We start from the raw sequence: 24,688 nt of genomic DNA, 5'->3' as shown, positions 1-24,688 counted from the left end.
GGCTACTGTATGCAGCAGGATTAAAGCCCCAAACCATAGTTTCATTAAATTTGTAAGAATCATTCCCTCAAGCCAGAAACTAGAGCTTAGCCCTCTAAATTCCATCTCCACCGTCTATAGAAAAGGTAAGAATGGTCTCCTTCCTCCCCAGAGTTCCCTGTCGCTTTTATAGGAATATGACTTAGGTAGCTGCCCATGTGGTCTGGGATTTGAGCGGTTTGTGAAGAGGCTCAGTTCAGAGATACCTGCCATTCTAACCCGAAGTTTATTCTTAGGATGGGGGCTAGTCCTAGCTTTTCTAGAGACTTGCCATGCCTCTGCCTCCCAGAACCTACCTTTACGGTCTGCAGCCCCTTGCTCTAGAACTCTTAGCCATGGGAGCTAAGCTATGAGAATGCAAAGGCTTAAGAATGATACAATGGGCTTTGGGGGCTTGGGAGAAAGGGTGGGAAGGGGGTGAGGGATAAAAGACTATACGTTGGGTATAGTATACACTACTTGGGTGATGGGTGCACCAAAATCTCAGAAATCATCACTAAAAAAACTTATTCATGTAACCAGACACCACCTGCTCCCCAAAAACCTATTGAAATAAAAAATAAATTTAAAAAATGGGAAAAAAATTCACAGAACTGCACACCCAAAAGAGATAAAAAAGAACTCTTCACCAGCAAAACAGCTTGAGGAGCTCCATCACTGCTGGGTAAAGCCCCTAGGTTCAGACCGGGTGAAGAGAGTAGTAGCCAGTGGCAGAGATTCCCAAAGAAAATATAATAACCATATTTCTGATTATCAGGGTGTTTACTGGAAAATGTTGTGGGCCTGGAATCAGGTTGTAAAATGTCCTCTTCAGAGGACAAAGAAATTTAAATAAAGCAGCAGCACATGGAGAAATAATAAGATTGTGTTATATTATGCTAGCTGCTAATGCCACAGTTATGTTTCTACCATGCCTGGCTCTAGCCATGCTGATCCTATTTATTCTTTAATGGCGCTGTGCCCTCATACATCATGTCCCTGTCTGGAATGCCCTGTTTTGACTGACCATCTATGACAACATCCCACTCATCCTTCAAGGCTCCATTCAAATATCACTTCCCCCGTGAAGCCTTCCTTGACTAACGCCACCTGCTCCATTAATGTCCTGTCAGCAACCACAGCACTCTATATGGATTCTTTGGTCTTTTTTTTTTTTTTTTAATATGGAACGCTTCACGAATTTGCGTGTCATCCTTGCGCAGGGGCCATGCTAATCTTCTCTGTATCGTTCAAATTTTAGTATATGTGCTGCCGAAGCGAGCACTCATTGGTCTTATCACACTTTTTTTTTTTTTTTTCCCCGAGACAGAGTCTCGCTCTGTCTCCCAGGCTGGAGTGCAATGGTGCGACCTTGGCTCACTCTGCCTCCTGGGTTCAAGCGATTCTCCTGCCTCAGCCTCCTAAGTAGCTGAGATTACAGGTGCCCACCACCACGCTCGGCTGATTTTTTCAATTTTTAGTAGAGACAGGGTTTCACCATGTTGGCCGGGCTGGTCTCAAACTCCTGACCTCGGATGATCCATCCGTCTCGGCCTCCCAAATTGCTGCGATTACACAGGCATGAGTCACCATGCCCAGCCATCATACTGTCTTGACTTAGTTTATGTCCATTTGCTCCATAGAGTATACATTTCTCCAAGGTAAATTTAAGGTCCTTCTGATTTCTGAAACCTCATGTTACATGGGATGATAAGTTAAACCCACCTTGATTTATTCTTGGCTCTTAAATCTTATGGTTTTAGAGGGACAATAGTTAGGATGTTGAAATGAAAAAAGGAAAGTACTGGCCGGGCGCAGTGGCTCATGCCTATAATTCCAGCACTTTGGGAGGCTGAGGCGGGCAGATCATGAGGTCAAGAGATCAAGACCATCCTGGCTAACGTGGTGAAACCATGTCTCTACTAAAAATACAAAAAATTAGCCGGGTGTGGTGGGGGGCGCCTGTAGTCCCAGCTACTCGGGAGGCTGAGGCAGGAGAATGGCATGAACCCAGGAGGCGGAGCTGGCAGTGAGCCGAGATGGCGCCACTGCACTCCAGCCTGGCAACAGAGCAAGATTCAGTCTCAAAAAGAAAAAGAAAAAAGGACAGTCCTATGGTAAGAAATGGAAAGAAATATAGAACCTGTCTAGGCAGTCAGAAGCCAGGCCCCAGTGCTAATGTGAAATCAGTTCACCAGCAAATAACATTCAGATTGCCATGCAGTGTAGGAGTAAAGTTTAAGACTTTTCTTGGTGTTCTTTTAAACAGAACAGGGAAAGAAAAACTCAACAAGGATTGCAGGAGACTCTGGCCTCTGATATCACTGGTGTCCAGAAACAAGGTAGGTCCTGGGAAATTTCTATTTATTCTGCTTTAATAATCACCCTTTCCCTTGTAGTTCTCTGATATGTAGAGCAGCACAGAGCTGAGTCTGGGTGCCCTCAGTGGGTAATGTGCCTTGCTCCCGTGGAGGTGCTTGTTAGCCAAACTCTGGTCTGGGGGCCTGTCTTAGAGTAATAGAAGCCCCCCAGCGCCCAGAAATAGTGAAGGGAGGCAGTGCATGCCCTTCTTCTGCTTCTGATAGTGAAGTTATGCTCTGACCATTTCAAAACATTTCCAAGTGAGGTGATAAAGTTTATAGAAATGTTGAGAGGGATGTGTTTCCCTTTTCTGTACTGTTGGAGAATGATCTCTTCCCTTTGGGGCATTAGAGTTAATATTGAAGTTGCAAATGGATGCTTTGCAAGGGCTGGGAATGCATGTCGAGCTATTGCCCTCCCTACTTGCTGATCTTTTACCCAGCATGAGGATTCAACGTGGACTGCAGTTATCACAGAAACAGGGATGTAGGCAAGTGAGTCCTTCAACAACTTGTCATTTTATGTGAAGACATAGCAGCCAGAGTGCGTGGCTGGAACTTGAGCTTTGTAAATATCCCAGGAGCTTGACTGAAAATACTCTGAGGTCAGAATAGCATCTTACTGAGCTGAGATGAAATTGGGAAGGTCAGAACAAACAATTCACCTGGCTTTAAGGAACTCTTCGTGTGAGACTGCCTCTGGCTCATACGGGGTGTTTTGCCTTCTACTCACATGAAAACGGCTTATGGACAAACATCTTGCTCCTGCCTGATTGTTTTCCTTACAGATTCTGAGTGGGGGCACAGCCTGCCAGGGCCAGTTGTCCCATCCCTGCAGCACAACTCACCTCCACCTAAGGAGCGAGCAGCCAGCGGCTTCGTTGGGTTTCTAAGGTAAGACAGCTTCTATCTGGCCATCAGACTCGAGATCCAGCTCAGAGCAGCTCATTGAGTCTTTCAGGGAAATTAGAATAGAAAAGAAAGCAGATTATTCACAGAGGCTTCTCACTTATGTCTAAGATAGACGATGGAAATGAGATTGAGAACAAAAGCCCTAATTGGGCATTTAATAAAGACTGCGTCTTACTTATTTTTATACAACCCACCTCCACCCTGATGTGTCCAGGATAAAGGCAAGCTCCATAAACATTAACTTGGGCCAGGCGTGGTGGCTCATGCCTATAATCGCAGTACCTTGGGAGGCCGAGGCAGGCGGATCACTTGAGGTCAGGAGTTCAAGACCAGCCTGGCCAACATGGTGAAACCCCGTCTCTACTAAAAATACAAAATTAGGCAGGCATGGTGGCACATGCCTGTAATCCCAGCTACTTGGGAGGGAGGCTGAGGCAGGAGAATTGCTTGAACCTGAGAGGTACAGGTTGCAGTGAGCCGAAATTAAAAAAAATAAAATAAGATAAAATTAGCCAGGTGAGATGGCACATTCCTGTAATCCCAGCTACTAGGGGGTGCTGAGGCAGGAGAATTGCTTTAACCCGGGAGGTGGAGCTTGCAGTGAGCCGAGATTGTGCCACTGCACTCCAGCCTGGGCGACAGAGCGAGACTCTGTCTCAAAACAAACAAACAAAAACACTAATTTGAACAAAGTCTGTTCTTAGTTTACTTGAGCCATTCAGATGATTTGGTTACAAAACATTTCCATTCTCCCCTCTGAATCTAGGTTGTGTTTGCAGAGGACAGTTAGCAAATGTCTCTCTCTCTCTCTGCCATCCCATTGCAATTCTTTTTATTTATTCCCCCTCCTGAGTATAATCTAATTTGGGTACCTTTTCAAATGCTATTCCAGTCTTGAATTTCCATTCAATGGTTCCCCAGAGCAAAAATGCCCTAGCTAGTGAAGCACTAATGGGAAATGGGGAGAAGGGAAGGAGACCTCATAGAGTCTCAGCCTACTCTGTTCTCATTCTTGCAGCTCTCTCTTCCCATTTCGATATTTCTTCAGGAAGAGCAGCCACTCTTGAGCCTTCCAAATGCAGCGCTGGAAAGAAGATCATCTCTTGCAGTGACTCCTCCCGAATCATTCTTCCTCCAACTCTTTCCTTTTCTTATGACACTTCAGTCATGGGGAATGAGGTCCCCATGCTGAGTCCTCTATGGTTTTATCCTGTCCTTTGCCCCTTTATAATATATATATTTTTTCCAATTTAAAACATTAAGAATGGAACTTTCTAAAATGTTCATGTCCGGAGGGCCAGTTTAGGCCTTTTGTCTTCAGCACTTAGGATCCTAATGACAATAAATTATTTATGAAGAGTTATTGATTGAATTTAGTGGAATAGAGTAAGAGAGAACAAATTCTTCCCTCAAGATAGAAAATGCATGAAACTTCCCTAGGTCTACCTGGTTACTGTTCACAGGATCACTTTGGATAGGTGACTCTGTGCCAGAGGTTAGGGAATGGGGTCTTTCAAGACTCACTGTCCTGAGCCCTGCTCACCCAAGAGACCTCTTCCCCAGTTCCAGTTTGGCCCCAAATGGTAGCCTCTCCATAGACAAAATGTTTCCCCCCTCTCTATCCCTCTAACTGTTTGACAGTGATGCAGATTCGTTTATCAGATTAACTGGAAGTTAATCCAGGTTGGCACCCCTGGAGAAGGCCTGGGCACCTGAGCTGCCCTCAACTAAAGGACTGATCTGTAACAGACACTTTAGCCTTGTGTGGCCGTGGAGAACCAAAATGATCTATAGAAATGTATGGAAACTCATTTTAGCTCACAACAAAGGAGTCACTTTTTACTTGTTAGAGATGTCCAATATTAGAATGGGCTACCTCATAAGGTAATGAGCCTTGTCACCCAAATGCTTTATACGGAAGTCATCATCTGTCACATGCCAGAGGGTCCCCTCATGAGTGGGAGAGTAGGGGCTGAACTGCTGAGTTCCCGCTGCATCCTGTTGCTATGCTGCCTGCATCCTTGGTGGGGAGAAGAGAAGAGATGGACTGCTGTGGAGAACCTGGCAAACGAGGACCCAGGACTTGAGGGGATGGGGGCTGATGGGGAAACCGCAGGGTGAGGGAATTTAAGGATTAGTGACATTAGTAACATCAATTCCTCTCAAATTGTGTTTACAGCCTTTACTGGACTGTCCCAAACATGGCCTGCTTTACAAAGCTGCTAAGAAGCACAGCTGAGTGCCCACCCTGACTCTGACTAGCTTACAGTGAAGCTTTGGGAAGTTGTTTTCCGCTGAGCTCTTATTTTCTCATCCAGAAAATGAGGGGGTAGGATTTGGTGAGTTATAAAGTGCCTTCTAGCTCTGGCAGTCTGTGACTGGCCCTGCTCTTTCTGAGCAGGTCAGTGAGGCAATGACCCCAAAGGGGGCTGCCCAGAATCACCACAGGCTTCCTTTGGCTCCCCACCCTGCCCCAACCCCTCTGGCCACTGCTGCCTAGGGGTCTTTCTCCAACTTGCCACATTCTTGCTCAAATATAGTTTAGCACCCAGGCTTCCTTTGGCTCCCCACCCTGCCCCAACCCCTCTGGCCACTGCTGCCTAGGGGTCTTTCTCCAACTTGCCACATTCTTGCTCAAATATAGTTTAGCACCATGGATGGACAGCAGATTTGAATTTGAAATCAGCCCTGACATTACCCAGCTAGGTGACTTTTAGTAACTTTCCTTCTTTCCTTCCTTGAGCCTTAGTTGCCTCATCTATAAAACCAGAGCTGGACAAATCGATCAGCTTTGCTGGGGTTGATGACTTGAGGCCCTTTCAGGAGTCAGGTCCCTGTTATTCCAGGGCTAGGGAAGCACTCCAGCTCAGAATGTTACTCTGTAGCACAGGATGAGAATCACCCACTGACACCGTGGCCGTGCAGCTCTGAAACAGACAGCAACCCAACCCCCCGGCCCTGCCACCAAGCATGTCTCAGGAGACCTCCACTGGTATAATTTCCCTTGTCCCTAAGAATCTCCTTCCCCAGTCCCTTTCCTTTGCATTAGAAAAAGGCAAGCAGGGCTGAGTTTAGTAGTTTAAAATTAGGGGTGTGGCCAGGCACAGTGTTTCATGCCTGTAATTCCAGCCCTTTGGGAGGCCTAGGCAGGCAGATCACTTGAGCTTAGCAGTTCAAGACCACCGTGGGCAACATGGTGAAATCCCGTCTCTACAAAAAAATACAAAAGTTAGCTGGTCCTAGTGGTGCACCTGTGGTCCCAGCTACTCTGAAGGCTAAGGGGGAGGATGGCTTGAGCCTGGGAGGCTGGGAGGTGGAGGTTGCAGTGAGCCGAGATAACACCACCACACTCCAGCCTGGGTGACAGAGCCAGACCCTCTCAAAATAATAGTAATAAATAATAATAAAGTTAGGAGTGATCAGGCCCTGAACAGGGAAGTGTTCTGTCCAAGGTCACAGCAAAGAGAACCCAGGTGCCCACAACTCAGCCAAGAGTCTTGACCCCTCTGTCATCAACTGCACACACGCTGCACACTCCACCAGCTCCTAGGCTTCTCTCCACATCTGACTTCTCCAGGCCTGGACTGTGGGGAGCTTTTTGGACGGAAAAAAGCAGAAAGCAGCAGGAGCTGCTCTCCAAGGACCACACCTCAAAGAGCAAGATCCCCAGGTGGGATCGCTCTGAGGCTTCAGGCAGGGGAGGCTGGCTTGAAAGCCGATCTCCAAGAGGGCGTGGCTCCAAAATGCTGGCAAATAAAGCCTGGAGAGCCAGCAACAGTCTGGAGACCAGCGGGAGGGACAGGAAAACTGCAAGCCGCTCTGTTCCTGGACCTAGGAAGTGGTGAGCTTGCTGAGGCAGGAGGAGCTCTGGGGAGGGTCTGGGAATGTGGACAAGGGCCCTGCAGGCCAAGATGGGGCAGGTGGAGGGAGGAAGATGTTTGCACTCCAGTTGGCGAAGGAAATTCCAGGGAAGGGAGAATCACTTCACAGAGGGCTGACACACAGGTCCTTTCCAGAGACAGCTGCTCACACTCACACCCATACACACACACACAAAGGTAGATACAGGGAAAAGGCAGCACCACTCAGGCACACCACCTGTTAGACCAGCCAGCCCTGGCTCACTCACCTGGAATGCAGTATTTAAAGAACTCGCCATCCCACCTGCACACCCACATAGAGACATCTCCCCACTGTGTTTCAGATGCCCATGGCGTCCCCTCAAACCCTGGTCCTCTGTCTGCTGGTCCTGGCAGTCACTGAAGCCTGCGGCCAGGAGGCAGTCATCCCAGGCTGCCACTTGCACCGTGAGTACCTCTGGCAGCAGATGGCTAGGAGGAGTGGAAGTTCTGGGTGGGAGCAAAGAGCTGATAGAGTGGATGGTGGGGCAAGCAGCACCCTAGAGGGCCCCACACTGAGGCACAGGCAATAGGAGCTGGGGCGAGGCAAACCTTGGCAGAGGTGCCATCTACTGCTTGCCTGTCTCCTTCTAGCCTTCAATGTGACAGTGCGAAGTGATCGCCAAGGCACCTGCCAGGGCTCCCACATGGCACAGGCCTGTGTGGGCCACTGTGAGTCCAGCGCCTTCCCTTCTCGGTACTCTGTGCTGGTGGCCAGTGGCTACCGACACAACATCACCTCTGTCTCTCAGTGCTGCACCATCAGTGGCCTGAAGAAGGTGAGGAGGACCCAAGCCCGGTGGATGGATGTTGGGTTGGGGGAAGATTTGGGAGATGGAGATCTAAGACAGCCCTGAGAAAGGGGACTGCAGCATGGACTCCCCTCTCCCACAGGTCAGAGTACAGCTGCAGTGTGTGGGGAGCCGGAGGGAGGAGCTCGAGATCTTCACTGCCAGGGCCTGCCAGTGTGACATGTGTCGCCTCTCTCGCTACTAGCCTATCCTCTCCCCTCCTTCCTCCCCTGGGTCACAGGACTTGACATTCTGGTGGGGGAAACCTGTGTTTGAGCTTCAAAAACTGGAAGGAGCTCCAACCCTGCTGGTTACTTGCTATGGAATTTTTTTAAATAAGGGAGGGTTGTTCCAGCTTTGACCCTTTGTAAGATTTCGTGACTGTCACCTGAGAAGAGGGAGTTTCTGCTTTCTTCCCTGCCTTTGCCTGGCCCTTCTAAACCAATCTTTATCATTTTACTTCCCTCTTTGCCCTTACCCCTAAATAAAGCAAGCAGTTCTTGAGTTTCTCTCTTTATTAAGTCTACCCACAGCCAGGGAAAGAGGGGTAGACCATGATTACTGTGACCCCCGCCCCTTGCCCCAGGACACTGTGAATCTCTTCTTGCCTGTGCCCTCACCCTCCCCCTGCCCAATAAATAAAAAGGGGACAAGGAAGTACACAGCAAGGGAGGGGAGGAGTGTGCACCCAGGACAGTGTCTGTGTAGAGGGTGAGCTGGGCGAGAATAAATAGACCATGGACCCCATGGCGGGGATGAGGAAGGACCTCACGCTGGCCGAGGCAGGGGCAGGCGAGGCGCTGAGTGCCCTTGCCCAAGGCCAGGAGCAGAGGGTGGGAGCCCGCCTGCAGCCCGGAGCCCAGCTTTGCGGGGCAGGGGAAAATCCCTGATGGCAGCTTCCTGGTCAAGCTTGCCCTTGTCAAGTCCTGCCGCGAGGGGCTGAGCATTCTGTTGCCAAGACCACCATTGCCTCTCCTCGTCTCCCCCCAGTGAAAGCTGGGCTGGGCAGGGAGTCCTCAGAAGCCACTCTGGCAAGGCCAGGGGTAGGTGTGTTTCTCTCTGGACCCCTGGACAGGAGAAGGGATAGAGGGACTGACAGCTCTGGGTTTAGCTTCTCCCCTTCTGAGGTGCTGTCTAGCTCTGACCCCCACTGGTGGCCACCTGGGGTGTAAGCCGCTGGAGAGGGGCCTCCTTGGCCCCCTGGGTCCCCTGTAGCCGGCGTAGCCGCAGCTCCTCCAGACCTTGCCATAACTCCTGACGCTCCTGGGCCTTCTGCTGCTCCCTGGGGAAAGAGGGTGAGGCAGCTCCCTTTCCTGGGGCCCCCCACAGTCCAGACTCCCTCACTACCACCCCAGCGGCAAAAGGAAGGCATGGAACCATTTTTGTTCTGTGACTCCATAAAAACCCTCTGCTGAGGGAAGAGAGCAGAGAGACAGATCCCAGCCTGCAGTCACGGAGAAGACGATGGGTGGGGCTCTGAGTGGTTCTGGCTTCTGTAGGAAGCTACAGGGATTCAGAACAAGTCCGAGCTACTCGAAGAATGACGGGAGGACACAGGGGCAGACAGGCATAGGATGGCAGGAGCACGGAGAGTCTTGCACGTCTGATCAGATAGGGTTCGGGGTGGTCCTTGGGTTCCCTCCAGTCATGGGGGTCTGATTCCTCCCTGCTCTTCTCCCTTCCCCCACGCCCAGCCCCCAACACTCACTGCTGCTTTTCCAGCTTGTAGGAGGCCGTGAGCTCATCGAACAGCTTCCCATTCATCTCCATGAAGGTCTTGAGCACATTGTAGATCAGCGATACGATGGTTCTTGGCAGGGTCAAGGAGGGGCGAGGAGATGAAACAGCTTTGGTTTGCCCACCTTTCCCTTTCCCTGCCCTTCATATGCAGCATTCCACCCTGAACACAAGTACTGCCCACTTCCCTGTCCTCTTCACCACCCCTGGGCCATCTTTTGACGCTTTCTCTGATACTCTCCAGCTAGGAGTAACCCTAGGGTCTGGACTGGCTGGCCCTGGTCCCAGTTTCTGTGAGTTAGGTCACGGCCTGGCACTCACTGGTTCCAGTGCTCTTTGGAGACTTGGTAGAGGGTCCCAAACACAGCAGGTAGCACAGTGTGGCAGTTGTCCTCAATGAGGCTTAGGATATACTCATTGTTCCAGAAATACAGAGCCCGCTCTGCAACCTGGGGCAGACAAGATGGCTGAGTGAGTGACTGGCAGTGGCTTCTCTCTGTGTGCAAGGTCTGGTGTCCATCACTACCTCAATGCCCAGGCCCCCTGACCTTCACACACCCCACCTTCAAGGCTCATCTGAGCCCTGGAGGAAGCAACAGTGTTGAAGGGAAAAGAGCACTAGATATGGAATCCAATGCTGCGGGGTGAATCCTAACCACTACAGACTCTATACGCCACGCGACCTTGGGAGAGGCATTTAGCCTCCCAGCCTCAGTTTTCTCATCTGTAAAATGGGCTAATAATACCTATGTCCACAGGATATTATAAGAATCCAATGAGATACTAGACTTTTAGGTGTTTAATGAACCAAAGGGCCAGAATCACTGTGAAGAAGACTTGACTTCCACTGGGTTATGACTCATAAGAACGGGAGGAAGTCTGCACGTGCCTGCAGCAGAACATGAGTTAGGGTTAGCTGGGATGATGTGGGGAAGCCTGGCTGCATCCCAAAGCGAGTCTAATGAAATCTAAGGCCACTAGCAAAAGGGGAAAAGCAATAACAGTCCTCCATCCCATTATGGAGCACACTTCAGTTTACCAAACATGTTTACACTCACAATCTCTTCCATCCTCATCCCCACCCTGTGAAGAGGTTGTTGGCTCATTTTACAGCTGCAGAAGCTTAATCAGAATCAAGAGTGGCGCAGTGATTTGCTCAAGGCCCCTCAGCCAGTGGAAGGCAGGTCCGAGGCTTCACCCTAGGTCTCCTGACCCTAAGTCCAGCATCTCCCCATTACCAGACCCAGGATTGGAGGAGAAACTGAGGGCAAAGGGAGCTGTATTAGGTCAGCTACCCAACCTTTCCAGGCCAGCCCTGCTCCCGTCCCCGCCTGTCCTGCCTCATACCTGGAAATGGGGGCTGGAAACACAGCGAGCCACCTGCTTAAAAAGGGGCTCCTGGATCTTCACAAACTGGGAGGGCTCGATGACATCAAGAATCTCTTCCATCTCCCCCAGAAACATCACCTGGGTGGGGTGGGGAGGGGAGTAGGGACAGAGGGGCAGCAGCTCACATCTCCCCCTACACATACACACACCTGACTGCCTTCTAGAGGCCGAGCCCTCCCAGCCTCCCTCTGGTGGGCACCAAAGCCCTTCTTCATACCTCCTTCTGGGTGCAGGTTTTTGGCCAGTATTTGAGCAGCCCCCGGATCACCTGTGGGAGGTAAGACAGAAAGGAGTCACGCCTGCGGAGGTGAGAGGCTGCCTTAGCCCCCAGAGGTACTCACGTGCTCCGTCAGAGTGGCGTCCTTCTCCAGGAACTGCACCACACAGTATGCCAGCTGCAAGGAGGCAGAGGTGGAGAGAAGGAAGATGGGTCAGGAAGGCATCAGGTGCCAAGACTTGCTGCCCAGGACAGAATGCCAGACACTGCTCCCCCACGGCCTGTTACTTTCTTATTCACCAAGCACTTATCACCTGTCTAGGATGTATCAGGCATCACACTCAGTGTGCTGGGAATACAACTATGATCTCAAAGGGAGGGGGGACGGTCAACAAACTCATCTTTATAAATTTTGCAAAAGGTTCCATAATATGGCTAGTGTGGTGGCTCACGCCTGTAGTCCAAGCACTTTGGAAGGCTGAGGCGGCAGAATCACTTGAGCCCAGGAGTTTAAGACCAGCCTAGGTAACATAGCAAGACACTGTCTCTACAAAAAAAAAATTTTTTTTGATTAGCCAGGCATGTGGCATACATCTGTGGTCCCAGCTACTCGGGAGGCTGAGGAGGGAGGACTGCTTGAGCCCAGGAGGTAGAGGCTTCAGTGAGCCATGTTCGTACCACTCCTCTCCAGCCTAGGCAACAGAGTAGGGTTTTGTCTCAAAAAAACAATTTGTGTATCGAAATCTCCCATAATAGATTTGTGCATCCAAATCTTTGGGAATATAGAGGGAGGAGAATTTCATTCTGCCAAGGGAGGATAGAGAAGAAAAGCCTGGCCTCACAGAGCTGATATCTGAGGTTAGCCTTAAAGTGCCAGTGGGAATTCTCTAAGGTAGATGGAACAGAATTATAAAAACAAAAAAGGTGAGATAGGATCCCTGGAGGATCTGACCTCCAGGACCCACTAGCAACCCTGACTGTCTGGAGCTCCTGCTGCAGCGGGGCCAGGCCTGGGCCTCACCTGGGCGTGAAAGACAGACAGTGACTTGACAGAGTGCAGGGGGATCAGGACGCGAACCAGGAACTGCTTGTGCTCCGTCTTCAGGGGCAGCGCAAAGCCATTGATGATGCTGAGGAGGAGGCAGAAGAGAGGAAGAGGGCTCAGGTGACCTGGTCCCAGTCCCTCCTTCCAGAATCCTGAGCTCCAGTTGAGGCCCAGGGAGAATCACCTTCCTAGGATCTCCAGCAGCTCAGCCACACCATTGAAGTGCTCGAATTCATAGATGAACCTGCAAGAGAAGAACGCAGGCGGGCTCAAAGCAAGCAGGGTAGGCCCAGTGACCCCTTAGGCATCCTGCCTGCCCACCCTCACCCGCACAGCACGCTCATCCAACTCCCCCCAACCCAGAGGCCACGCTCCCTTCCCAACATCCCAAACCAGGCCCCATTGAGATCCCCGCCCCCCACACTGAAATGCCCTTCTCAGCCCAGCCACCTCTGCCAGAGTCCCAAGCTCAAGGCTGTCTTGCCAGTCAACCAAGAGAATGACAAACACTTGGCACATCTACTCTGTGCCACGTAAGTCTCAAAATCATCCAGGGAGATGGGGCTTATGAAATCCATCACACGGATGAAGAAAACCAAGACTCGGCAGTTAAATGAAACCACCCTAATGTTAATAGGCAGGGAATCTAATGGACTTCAAGGTACTGGAGGACAGGGATCATGGCTCACCCATTTTGTAGCTAAGAACAATAACAACTAATGTTTCAGAGTCCCAGCCTCAGTCCAGTAGCTATGCTGAGTGCTTTGGAGGCAAGGCCCCATGTCATCTTGATGAGGGTCCCTGAGTATAAGCAGCACCCCCATTTTTATCTTATCTTTGAGATGGAATCTTGCTTTGTCGCCCAGGCAGGAGTGCAGTGGCGTGATCTTGCCTTACTGCAACCTCCACCTCCCAGGCTCAAGTGATTCTCCTGCCTCAGCCTCCCGAGTAGCTGGTATTACCGGTGTTTACCACCACACTCAGCTAATTTTCGTATTTTTAGTAGAGACGGGGTTTCACCACAGTGGCCAGGCTGGTCTTGAACTCCTGATCTCAAGTGATCTGCCCATCTCCGACTCCCAAAGTGCTGGGATTACAGGCATGAGCCACTGCACCCTGCCAGCATTCCCATTTTAAAGATGAGCAGACTAGGAGAGAGCTTAAGTAATCTGCCCAAGTTCACCCAAATGTTGGAACCAAACTCAAATGTAGGCCATATTGCTTCAGAGCCATGGTCTCAACTATAAGGCCATGTAAGCCTTGATGTCCAGTGTGTGCTGGTGCTCAGTGCACGTTTGCAGAAAGAACCTCTCTCTGGGTCCTTATGGCCTGGCATGATAAGGGTCAAAAGATTTAGCTCCGGTCTGGCACGGTGGCTCAAGCCTGTAATCCCAGCACTTTGGGAGGCCGAGACGGGCGGATCACGAGGTCAGGAGATCGAGACCACCCTGGCGAACACAGTGAAACCCTGTCTCTACTAAAAAAAAATACAAAAAACTAGCTGGGCGAGGTGGCGGGCGCCTGTAGTCCCAGCTACTCGGGAGGCTGAGGCAGGAGAATGGCGTAAACCCGGGAGGCGGAGCTTGCAGTGAGCTGAGATCTGGCCACTGCACTCCAGTCCGGGTGACAGAGCGAGACTCCGCCTCAAAAAAAAAAAAAAAAAAAAAAGATTTAGCTCCTAGGCCCCTGGACTGACCCAGTCCCTGCAAACCGTTTCATTTCTCTTGGCCTCTACTTTCTCATCTATAAAATGGAAATAAATACCCATTCTCTGCCGACTTCACAGACTTTGTATAATCAATATGTTACGTTACCGAGAAACGGCTTGGAAAACAGAAGTTCCACAAGGGCCCCTGCAGCCCAGGAGCCTTTGCTCTTTTTTTTTTTTTTTTTTTTTTTAGACGGAGTCTGGCTCTGTCGCCCAGGCTGGAGTGCGGTGGCCGGATCTCAGCTCACTGCAAGCTCCGCCTCCCGGGTTCACGCCATTCTCCTGCCTCAGCCTCCCAAGTAGCTGGGACTACAGGCGCCCGCCTCGTCGCCCGGCTAGTTTTTTGTATTCTTTAGTAGAGACGGGGTTTCACCGTATTAGCCAGGATGGTCTCGATCTCCTGACCTTGTGATCCGCCCGTCTCGGCCTCCCAAAGTGCTGGGATTACAGGCTTGAGCCGCCGTGCCCGGCCGTGAGCCTTTGCTCTTTGCTGTAGCAGTCTTCTTTTTTTTCTTTTCTTTTCTTTTTTTTTTTTTTTTTTTTCCGAGACACAGTCTCCCTCTGTCGCCCAGGCTGGAGTGCAGTGGCATGATCTTGGCTCACTGCAAACTCCACCTCCTGGGTTCAAGTAATTCTTATCTCAGCCTCCTGAGTAGCTGGGATTACAGGTGCCTACCACCATGCCCAGCTAATGTTTGTATTTTTATTAGAGACGGGGTTTCACCATGTTGGCCAGGTTGGTCTCAAACTCCTCACCTTAGGTGATCCACCCACCTCGGCCTCCCAAAGCACTGGCATTACAGGCATGAGCCACCACACACGGCCTTTGCCGCCATCTTCTAACAGCCCTCTTGCCCTCTCCAGGTCTCTGCTGGGCAGGCAGCAGCCACTCACCGGAGGAAGATGTGGTTGCACTGTTTGCGGATGTAGGCCCGGAGACCCAGGAACTTGCCGTAGACCCGGTGCAGGATGGTCTTGAGGTACTCACGCTCCCGGGGGTCCTCACTATCAAATAGCTCCAGGAGCTGTAGGAACCAGAGTCAGGGTCAGGGTCAGGGGAAAGGTCCACCCCAGGTTGCTTCCATCCTATCCCTCACCCCTCAGAGAGCCTGCCCCTGCCTTGTGGTACCACCCAGCCTGGGCTCCCCACTTCACCATCAGGACAAACTTTTGATCCACGTATCTCTTGGCCACGGAGGGCTGGAAGTCTGGGCTCTCCAAGAAACGCAGGAAAAACTCATATACGAGCTGGGGGAGGGGGACAGACAAAAAGGCGAGTTCAGTAACAGCCTCACCCACTCATTCCACCCTATGGCCCTCATCCAACTGTCTAGGGGTTAAAGAGGCCCTTTCCCCATGCCTTGGATCTCTTCCGAAACTTGGATCTCTGTCTTCCCCAACCCTTCGGACCTGCAGGTGTGGCCACGAAGGCTCAAGGTTGGGCTCATCCTCTTCAGGGTCAAATTCAGGGTTCTCACTGGGCGGCAGAGTCCGGAAGATATTCACTGAGATCTGAGTGGCAGAGGTGGGGTTCATTAAGGAAAAGCCCTTGAAGCCAGAAGCCAGGGAGTCCCTCATTCAAAGTTCTTTCTTTTTTTTTTTTTTTTTTTTTTCTTTCCCAAGACAAGGTCTCGCTCTGTTGCCCAAGCTGGAGCACAGTGGTGCAATCTCGACTCACTGCAACCTCAACCTCCCAGGCTCAAGCCATCCTCCCACCTCAGCCCTCTGAGTAGCTGGACTACAGTAGCACACCACCATGCCCAGCAAATTTTTACACTTTTGTAGTGATGCAGTCTCACTGTCAGGCTGGTCTCGAACCCCTTGCCTCAAGTGATCCTCTCGCCTCAGCCCAAAGTGCTGCGATTACAGATGTGAGCTGCTGCTCCCGGCCCTCATTCAAAGTTCTAACAGGTTGATTTCAGCACCTGCCCCAGCAAGCAGTTCATTCCTTGGGCAACCATCACCTGAACGCCTAGTTCGTGCAAGACCTGGGCCAGGGGCTGGGAACCCAAGGGTGAATGGGACACATCCCTGCCTTCTAGGCAGGTGCAATCCAGTGGGCAGAACAAGGTTGGAAGCTGTGAGGTCTATGGGCAGGAAAAGAGAGATTTCCAGCTTGGGCATTGAGAGCAGCTTCTTGGCAGAGGCAGCACCCGAGCCAGGCCACGGATGGTAAGGGGTGTGGGGTAGAGCACTCCAGGCCTCAGGCAAGTATAAGCAAAGGTGTGAAGGTGGGGCAGGCCCGGAGGCATTCAGTGGGTGTCGGGCAGCAGCGGGTCAGGGGGAAGGAGGACGTGGACTAAGGCCAAGTGGATGAGTGCAGGGGTGGATCCTCCACGCAGGGGTCCTGTGGACAAGTCACGGGGCTCACGCACCCTCTTGGTCGACCCTCGGAGCCTGAGTGGCAGGTGCTTACCATGCGGATGATGTCTGGGTAGACGGGCTCGATGAGGACACCCCGGGTACTCCCCACACACTCCACCAGCTCATTGAGGGCTGCCCGCTTCACCTCCTTCCCCTTGAGGTCAGCCACACAGTCCAAGAAGTCAAACATCACCCCACACTGGGCCAGCTTCCGGCTCAGCAGCTCGTGCAGCTCAGAAGCCGGCACATCTGGGGAGGGGAGGGCATCCTGAGCCTGAACCCCAGCTCCCCCAGCTGCCCCAGCTCTGGGTGGGACAGACCCTCCTAATCTCCAGGGCAGTCTCTGCTGCCCCCAGGCCCCATGCTCTTGTGCCATCTCCTGCTCCTTGCAGACAGCAAACAACTACTGTCCCTTCCTCCATTCCTGGGGGTTGAGGGTTGCTTTTCTTCCTCCTAATCCAGGCTCAGAGAGTATGGTGGCCCGATTTTTAAAACGAGATCACAAATGCTGGATGCAGAGGCTTTCCACAGGTGCCCCAAACAGCTGCTGCCTCCCTCTCAGGTGGCACCCTGTTCTAAGGGCCAGAAATGGGGAGGGGTTCAGGGCCAAGGATCTCTTTGGTGTCCTCAGGCTTGGCCAGTCTGGCCCCTATGGCCCAGGGCTGGGGAAGGGAGCTACGTGGTGATCCCAGGGACCCCTGCCAAGAGCCTGCTCCAGGGATCCGGCAGCTGGCTGGGCTGATAGTGGCCCCTGGAACCCAGGCTATGGGCCCCACCCTTGGCCCTGGTCTGCCCCTACGGTGGCGCCACCTTCGGATGTCCCACCTCCAAGGATGACAGGCCAGTCAGGCCATGCGTCAGCAGAGAGGGCTGGAGGGCTGGGGTCAGTTCTGATGGCGTAGAACCTAGCCTGGAGGGGTATCCAAACTCCCTCTCTTGGCAGTTGCCCGCTGCCTCCCACCCCACCCCACGGCCCTGCTGGTCCCCTCGGGGGCTCGGTTCCCCTGGTGGCCAGCTGCCAGCTCACCTTTGAGCAGGGGCAGCGGCGTGAGCTCCTGCTGGTTGCTCTGATAGCGGAACTGAGAGGAGCTGTGGGAGCGCCGGGGCCGGGCTCTGCGGAGGGAACGGCGGGAGAAGCCGTCCACCTTGTCGGGTGGGGGCACAGGCGACAGCCCGGGGGAGGAGGGGCTGGTGGGGGTGCTTGCAGGGGGCAGCTTCGTCTCCATGGCGGTCAGGCGGCAGGTCAAGCTTTCAGAGCCCCGGGGGTTCTCTCTGGGCCTGGGAGGTGCTGGGTGAGACTGGACAGACTAACTTGGTCCCATCCTGTCGGGTCGTGGGGGGGGGGGGGCACAACCACAGTCCTGGGCCCCCCCCCAGGGCCTCCGGCAACTGTCCAGTCCTGGGGGGCAGGCAGGGTAGAAAGGAGGATGGCTCAGGCCTCAGATCCTTCCTAGGGGTCCTGAAGAGTCCAGTTAGGGTTCCCACCCTGGCTCTTTTGAAAACGAAGTCAGGCAGAAAGGTCAGCAAGAAAGAGACAGAGAAAGCCCGTCAGTTCCTCAGGAGAGCCGGCAGGCTGTGTGGAGGGCCAGGTCTTTTCCCTCCTATCCTTGCCCAGACCCTAAAATAGGGGTGCAGCCCCCTCCCATCCTGGACATGTTCCTCCCTTCTCTCAGACAGAAAGGCTCCAAAACAACCCCTCCCAGAATAGGGCCTATCCCCCAAGCCAGCCCCGACTCAGAATGGAGCCCCGATCGTCATCCCTGCCCCTTTCAGAATGGAACGCATCGCTGCTCCACTAACCCCGGCCTCTTGGGACAACCCCAAGACTGGAGGTGCTGTCCCGATGCCACCCCGCTAGAACCCGGCACCCCCCCCCACCTCAGCTCCTCCTTCCTGGCGCCCCAAACCTCATGGGGTGGGGGACACTCACTTCTCGGAAACCCAGACTTCGGTCGCCAACCCGCGGGGGCTGCCCGTGGGGAGGGCGACGGCCGTTCAGGGCCCCTTCGTAGCGGTTCCGCTCGGGGCGCTGGGGCTGGGCGGCGGCGCTCCTGGGTTCTCTCCCGGGCTCCGGGGGGGCTGGAGCATGCCCCCAACTCAGCCCCGGGCCGGGACCGGGCGCTCGGCGGGCTCTGCACCGGCCTTCGCAGCGCGCGGATCTCCGCTGAAGTCCTGGGACTCCGGCCCAGCGCGGTGCAGCGCAGCGGGAGCCCCGGCTCGGCTCCGTGCGCACCGGCACCCGCCGCCCAGCTCCTCAGGATGACATCAAGTCACCTCCCCCCGCCCGGCCCGCACCTCCCCGAGGGCTGAAAGTGGGGGCTGCGTCAGGAAGGCCCGGGGCCGCTGGGAGATGTAGTCCCCGTGCCGTTTAAAGTGAGCTGCCAGACCAAAGGGGACACCCTTGAGGGCAGACTCTGGGGTGAAGGCCGAAGCTTTTGAAGCCAGAGAGCAGAGTGGGATGGGCTCTAGCTGGGGGCGGGAAGCGTGGATTCTGGAAGGGAGGCAGAATAGGGAAAGAGGAGGGCTTAGGAGTTTGCACCAGAAAAGTGGGGTGATGCCAGGACATTGACAGGAAGGAGTGGCAGCGAGCTATGCCAGGCCCACAGATTTGGCCTGGGCCTTCTATGCCCTAGGCCATCCCCCTAGGAACCTCACCCTCACCCCAGAACCAAGAGACACTTCAGAAACCCCTTGGAAACCAGCACTGGACTAGTTAAAAGTCTGCGATGAGTCAGTGCTTGCTGGGAGGGGTGTGGTGCACCCAAGGCTGCTGGGAAATGCAGTCCATCCTCAGGCCTGCAGTCCCCCTCCTGTCCCTTGCTGTCTATGGTGACATCATGGTCTCCAGTTTAAAGGGCCAGTCCTGGAGTGGCAAAGCCCGAGAGGAGGTTTTCTCCTGGAGCTGCCACCTCATCCCAGGCAGCCTGGTCTTCCCAGATGGACCTTTCAGCCCCGCTGGGCCCTAAGATGTGCTGGGTGGGACAGTGTCTCTTGCTCAAAATCCCACTGCTGGTGTGCAAGGCAGGGGTGGGAGTCCAGGAGTTTGGCATGCTGACCAAAAGTTCCCAGTCTGCAGTCCTGGGCCCCCTCCTAGGATCCTGGACCCCAACACTCTTTATAGCCCTAAACTCCATCCCGCTACACTGCTGTGAAATCTCCACCCTGAAATGTTGCCTGGATAAGCAGCTGGTCCATGGTGAGCAGCAGGAAAGTGTGATGAGACCAGATAATGAGGTCAGGGAAGGGGCTAGGGGCCTTTTCAGAGTCTGCCCCATCCTGCTTTGGGTCTTGGTGACCACTCAGTGCTCCACTGGAACCGCCCAGCCATCCTCCCGGAATGGCTTGCAGAGGAAGCCTGGGTGTGCAAGAGGTGCCCACCTACCAAAGCAACAGAAGACAGAGGCCTGCACTGAGGGCCGCAGTTCACCAGGCTGGGGTCCAGGACTCTAGCACTGGAGACCCAGCAAGTGCTCTGCTTGCTCAGGAACCTCCGGCAGGCCTTGCCCATCTGGCCCTTGGTGTCCCTGTCTGTCCAGTGGGAATCCATGATCTCCCTTCTTGCCCACCTCCCAGGCTCTTCTGCATCCCTGAACAAGCTGAGGGAGGACAGGCCCACAGAGCCTCTGCAGCCAGGCAAGGACCCTGAGGCCAAGAGAGGAGAAGCGCCTTGCCCAGAGTCACACAGCGTATCATCAAAAGTTGGGGCCAGAGGGCAGGCCTCCACCTCCCAGATGGCTACAGCCCACCTCCACAAGCCCCCTGGTACCAGTTCCCTAGTCTCAAAGCTAGACTGGCCACACAGGACTGGTGTTTTATGTAAAGGAAGTGCTAGGGGTAGGTGTGAGAGCTTACACTTGCAATCTCGATACTTTGGGAGGCTGAGGTGGGAAGATCACATGAGCCCAGGAGTTAGAGGCTACAGTAAGCCGTGATTGTGCTGTCGCACTCCAGCCTGGGTGACAGAGACCGTGTCTCAAAAATAAAACAAGAAACAAAAGTGCACCATTTGAGAACTGGGGCACTGAAGAGTAGAGGAGAGGCATAAGACTTTTGGAAGAAAAAAAAGACTTTTTTTTTTGAGATGGAGTCTTGCTCTGTCGCCCGGGCTGGAGTGCAGCGGCGCGATCTCTGCTCACTGCAAGCTCCGCCTCCCAGGTTTACACTCCATTCTCCTGCCTCAGCCTCCCGAATAGCTGGAACTTCAGGTAACTGCCACCAAGTCCAGCTAATTTTGTTGTATTTTTAGTAGAGATGGGGTTTCATGGTGTTAGCCAGGATGGTCTCGATCTCCTGACCTCGTGATCCGCCCGCCTCAGCCTCCCAAAGTGCTGGGATTACAGGCGTGAGCCACCGTGCCTAGCTGAAAAAAAAGACTTCTGAAGTGGTGGCATTTGAACTGGGTCTCGAAATAGGCACAGTATCACTTAGGGGTATGCAAGGTTGAACATTCTTTTTTTTGTTTTTGTGATAGAGTCTCACTCTGTCACCCAGGCTTGAGTGCAGTGGCACCATCTCGGCTCACTGCTGCAACCTCCGCCTCCTGGGCCCAAGCAGTCCTCCTGCCTCGGCCTCCCAAGTAGCTGGAAACACAGATGTGCGACATCATGCCGGGCTAATTTTTGTTTTTTTGGTAGAGACAGGTTTTCGCCATGTTGCCCAGGCTGGTCTCAAACTCCTGAGCTCAAGTGATCCATTTGCCTCAGCCTCCTAAATGCGGGGATTACAGGTGTGAGCCACTGCACCAGGCTTTTTTTTTTTTTTTTTTTTTTCAGTGGCGTGATCCTGGCTCGCTGCAACCTCTGCCTCCCAGATTCAAGCAATCCTCCCACCTCAGCCTCAGTCCCAAGTAACTGGGACCACAGGTACATACCACCACTCCTGGCTAATTTTTTGTATTTTTTGTAGAGATAGGGTTTTGTCATGTTGCCCAGACTGGTCTCTAACTCCTGGGCTCAAGTGATCCTCCCACCTTGGCCTCCCAAAGTGCTGGGACTACAAGTGTGAGTCACCATGTGTGGCTTTTACCACAATTTAAACGAAATGCATTACATTGTGTTATATGCAACAACAGATATATGTTCAAAACAAAAAAAAAAGTCACCCATTTTAGTTGTACAATGTATAGATGAAGTTCCATGTATTTATAGATGAAGTTTGTTTTCTGAGGTGTGTCCAGATCCCCCTGTTCTCCTGGCTGCCCCTGAGCTACCTAAAGGAGCTTGTCTGGCCTGGACACCCAGTTCCCTGCCATCTGCCTGGGATCTCCTTCCTCCAGCTCCACCCAGCCTTGAGGGATGGCCACTCTTCCTCCATGAAAGCCCTTCCCTCTGATAAAACCCAAGCTCTCCACCCAGGACAGAGTCAAAAGCCACAGTCCCCAGGCCACCTCCATGATCCCTTTCTCACCGAGAGGGTGGGCCATCCATGGGGGAAGGGAGAGACTCCTTCAGGGCCCCTGAGGCCTAAAGCACACAGTTTACCAGATGAGTTTTTGCCTAATCTAAGGTGGGAAGGATGCGCCCGGGAGCTCACCCCTGGGCAAAGCCTGGCCCTCCCCATTTTCTCTCTATGGGGAGGAATCCTGGCCCCAAACTTCCCCAGACCTCTTGAGTTGACTGGAATCCAGTTGTCCAGTAGAAGAAGTCCCTAAATGCAGTGGCCAGGGCCAGTGTATTTGTTAGAACTGCTGGACCTAGGCCAGGTGCAGGGGCTCACGCCTGTAATCCCAGCACCTTGGGAGGCAGCGGCAGGCAGACTGCTTGAGCTCAAGAGTTCAAGACCAGCCTGGGCCACATGGTGAAATTCCATCTCTACAAAAAATAGAAAAATTAGCTGGGCATGGTGGCATGAGCCTATAGTCCCAGCTACTTGGGGAGGCTGAGGTGGGAGGATTGCTTGAGCCCGGGAGGCAGAGGTTGCAGTGAACTGTGATCATGCCCCTGCACTCTAGCCTGAGCAAGAGTGAGGTACTGTCTCAAAAAAAAAAAAAAAACAAAACAAACTTACATATAGAACTGCTGGACCTAAGGCTGGGCGTGGTGGCTCACACCTGTAATCCTAGCACTTTGGGAGGCCGAGGCGGGCAGATCACGAGGTCAAAAGTTCGAGACCAACCTAGCCAACATGGGGAAACCCCGTCTCTACTAAAAATACAAAAATTAGCCAGGCGTGGTGGTGCGCGCCTGTAATTCCAGCTATTCAGGAAGCTGAGGCAGGAGAATCACTTGAACCCAGGAGGTGGAAGTTGCAGTGAGCTGAGATCACACTATTGCACTCCAGGCTGGGAGACAGAGCGAGACTCTGTCTCCAAAAAAACAAAAAACAAAAAACTGCTGGTCCTAAAGTGGGGCTTGGGACTTCGCTGCAGAATGCCCCATGGGGTTCCCAACACCACCTTTCCTCCCAAGAGAATATCGTCCCCTTTACTGTGCCAGGATTTTTTGCTTACTCCTTTACCTCCTCCTCCGAGGCTAGGTTGGGGAATGACTGTCTCTGGAGTTGGTTTTCTACGGAGCTTGTCTGGGGAAGTATCTTTGCGTCCTCTCAGTCCTGTCTGATCTTCTGCTGTGGCACACTCACGGCACTGGGAATTGGAGCTCAGGAATGGTCCTGCAGGCACCAACTCCTAAGAGATGGATGTGCCCACCAGTTAAGTTACAAGAGACAGATGTGAGGCAGATGTGTTTGCTCTCCTCCCTCACTGGAGGAGAGCAAACTCCCAGAGTGGCTCCAGGGGCCTAGAAAGGACAACTTTTCTTGGACCAAGAGAATATCCCCTTCTATCCCCACCACCTTTGGCAGGGAGAAGTGGTGTTTTGTGTTTTTTCTTTCCTTTTTTTGTTTTTGAGATGGAGTCTTGCTCTGTCGCCCAGGCTGGAGTGCAGTGGCGCAATCTCGGCTCACAGCAACCTCTGCCTCCTGGGATCAAGTGACTCTGGCCACCTCAGCCTTCCAAAAATGCTGGGATTACACGAGTAAGCCACTGTTCCTAGCCTCTTTTTTCTTTTTATGATTTCTGAATCTTAATGCTTTTTCATTCATTCGCTCCACAGCACTTAGGCACATAGCCTTGGTCTCCTCTCTCTTAAGAATGGGGATATTAATAGAACCTCCCTCATGAGCATATGGTGAACAGCAGAGCAGATGAGATCGTGCACGTAAAGTAACAAGCCCAGGGCCTAGGACATCACACAGGCTTAATTCATGGTGGCAATTATATTTACTATTAATTTTGTTTTAGACAAGATCTCCGTCTGTCACCCAGGCTGGAGTGCCATGGTGAATTCATGACTTCACTGCAATTTCAAACTCCTGGGCTCAAATGACCACATGTACGCATCACCACGCCTGGCTAATCTTTTGAAACTTTTTTTTTTTGTAGACACAGGGATTCAGCTATGTTGTTCAGGCTGGTCTCAAACTCCTGGGTTCAAGCAATCCTGCCTCAGCCTCCCAAAGTGCTGAGATTACAGGAGTGAGCAGCCCATCCTGGTCTATTATTATTAATACAATAATCAGTTGGTGAGCACAGTACTGCCCCCGGCCTGCCATGGAAGAAGGCAGAGCTCTCGATTCCTTCCACAAGCACTTTCTGTTTTTTTTTTTGAGACGGAGAGTGCAGTGGCACAAACTCTCGGCTCACTGCAAGCTCCACCTCCCAGGTTTACACCATTCTCCTGCCTCAGCCTCCCGGGTAGCTGGCGCCCGCCATCTACCGCCCATGCCCGCCATGACGCTCGGCTAATTTTTTTTTGTATTTTTTAGTAGAGACGGGGTGTCACCGTGTTAGCCAGGATGGTCTCGATTTCCTGACCTCGTGATCCGCCCGCCTTGGCCTCCCAAAGTGCTGGGATTACAGGCGTGAGCCACCGCGCCCGGCCCATAAGCACTTTCTGAATGGCTGTCCTATCAGCCTGCTTCCCTGAATGGAGCCTGTTCCTTCCTGGTAATGAACTGTCTCCACCTACTAACTCAAGCCCAGTTACAGAGGATAAAACTGAGGGTCACAAGAGGAGAAGAAACCACCCATGGGTGGGACTGGAATACAGGTCCCTGCCCTGTGGGCCAGGGTGGTTGCCCTTGCTTCGGGCCAAGTTTTGGCATTAGAATTTAAGAGTCCAGCTCCCAAGTAAGATTAAAATGGAAACACAGGCTAGGCGGGGTAGCTCACACCCGTAATCCCAGCTACTCAGGAATCCTTTGAACCCAGGAGGCGGAGGTTGTGTGAGCCGAGACTGTACCACTGCAC

At 52.7% G+C, this 24,688-nt stretch overlaps 3 protein-coding genes and 1 non-coding gene across 17 annotated transcripts in view; 2 read left to right on the top strand and 2 right to left on the bottom strand.

Moving 5' to 3' along the window:
* MAJIN (membrane anchored junction protein) overlaps positions 1-4,653 on the top strand; it is a 41,648-nt gene extending 36,995 nt beyond the window's left edge. For all 10 annotated transcript variants that reach the window (XM_030918374.1, XM_030918379.1, XM_030918380.1 and 7 more), the window contains 3 exons: positions 2,288-2,360; positions 3,167-3,272; positions 4,309-4,653. In XM_030918374.1, the coding sequence (XP_030774234.1) occupies positions 2,288-2,360; positions 3,167-3,272; positions 4,309-4,357 (228 nt within the window). In that variant the 3' untranslated portion in view covers positions 4,358-4,653. The remainder of the gene's footprint in view (positions 1-2,287; positions 2,361-3,166; positions 3,273-4,308) is intronic.
* LOC115893695 lies at positions 1,197-1,303 on the bottom strand. Its single transcript, XR_004053758.1, has one exon. It is a non-coding gene; the product is annotated as a U6 spliceosomal RNA (small nuclear RNA).
* A 710-nt stretch (positions 4,654-5,363) lies between the features above and the next one.
* GPHA2 (glycoprotein hormone subunit alpha 2) lies at positions 5,364-15,047 on the top strand. Of its 3 annotated transcripts, XM_010363966.2 has the most exons (5): positions 5,364-5,629; positions 6,743-7,131; positions 7,495-7,597; positions 7,784-7,968; positions 8,084-8,484. In XM_010363966.2, the coding sequence occupies exons 3-5, from the start codon at positions 7,495-7,497 to the stop codon at positions 8,183-8,185; spliced, it is 390 nt and encodes a 129-aa protein (XP_010362268.1). In that variant the 5' UTR covers positions 5,364-5,629; positions 6,743-7,131; the 3' UTR covers positions 8,186-8,484. The 3 variants fall into 3 exon arrangements, with proteins under 3 accessions (XP_010362268.1, XP_030774245.1, XP_030774244.1); XM_030918385.1 differs by lacking the exons at positions 6,743-7,131; positions 8,084-8,484 and adding an exon at positions 14,941-15,047; XM_030918384.1 differs by lacking the exon at positions 6,743-7,131.
* Positions 8,481-18,731, bottom strand: PPP2R5B (protein phosphatase 2 regulatory subunit B'beta). 3 transcript variants are annotated; one of them, XM_010363963.2, is made up of 14 exons: positions 18,371-18,728; positions 17,468-17,932; positions 16,493-16,689; positions 15,487-15,588; positions 15,232-15,324; positions 14,971-15,101; positions 12,553-12,612; positions 12,345-12,453; positions 11,448-11,501; positions 11,324-11,374; positions 11,065-11,184; positions 10,039-10,166; positions 9,689-9,790; positions 8,481-9,262 (listed from the first exon to the last, which is right to left on the bottom strand). In XM_010363963.2, exons 2-14 carry the CDS (start codon positions 17,664-17,666, stop codon positions 9,115-9,117), a joined length of 1,494 nt encoding a protein of 497 aa, XP_010362265.1. In that variant the 5' UTR covers positions 17,667-17,932; positions 18,371-18,728; the 3' UTR covers positions 8,481-9,114. The 3 variants fall into 3 exon arrangements, 2 of the variants coding, with proteins under 2 accessions (XP_010362265.1, XP_010362266.1); XM_010363964.2 differs by having other exon boundaries at positions 17,468-17,839; XR_004053665.1 differs by lacking the exons at positions 8,481-9,262; positions 9,689-9,790 and adding an exon at positions 10,776-10,978 and having other exon boundaries at positions 18,371-18,731.
* Between the last annotated feature and the right edge of the window lie 5,957 nt (positions 18,732-24,688).

The sequence above is a fragment of the Rhinopithecus roxellana genome, chromosome 15 (genome assembly GCF_007565055.1).
Source record: "Rhinopithecus roxellana isolate Shanxi Qingling chromosome 15, ASM756505v1, whole genome shotgun sequence".
NCBI lineage: Eukaryota > Metazoa > Chordata > Mammalia > Primates > Cercopithecidae > Rhinopithecus > Rhinopithecus roxellana.
This window is presented reverse-complemented; position numbering and strand designations above follow the sequence as displayed.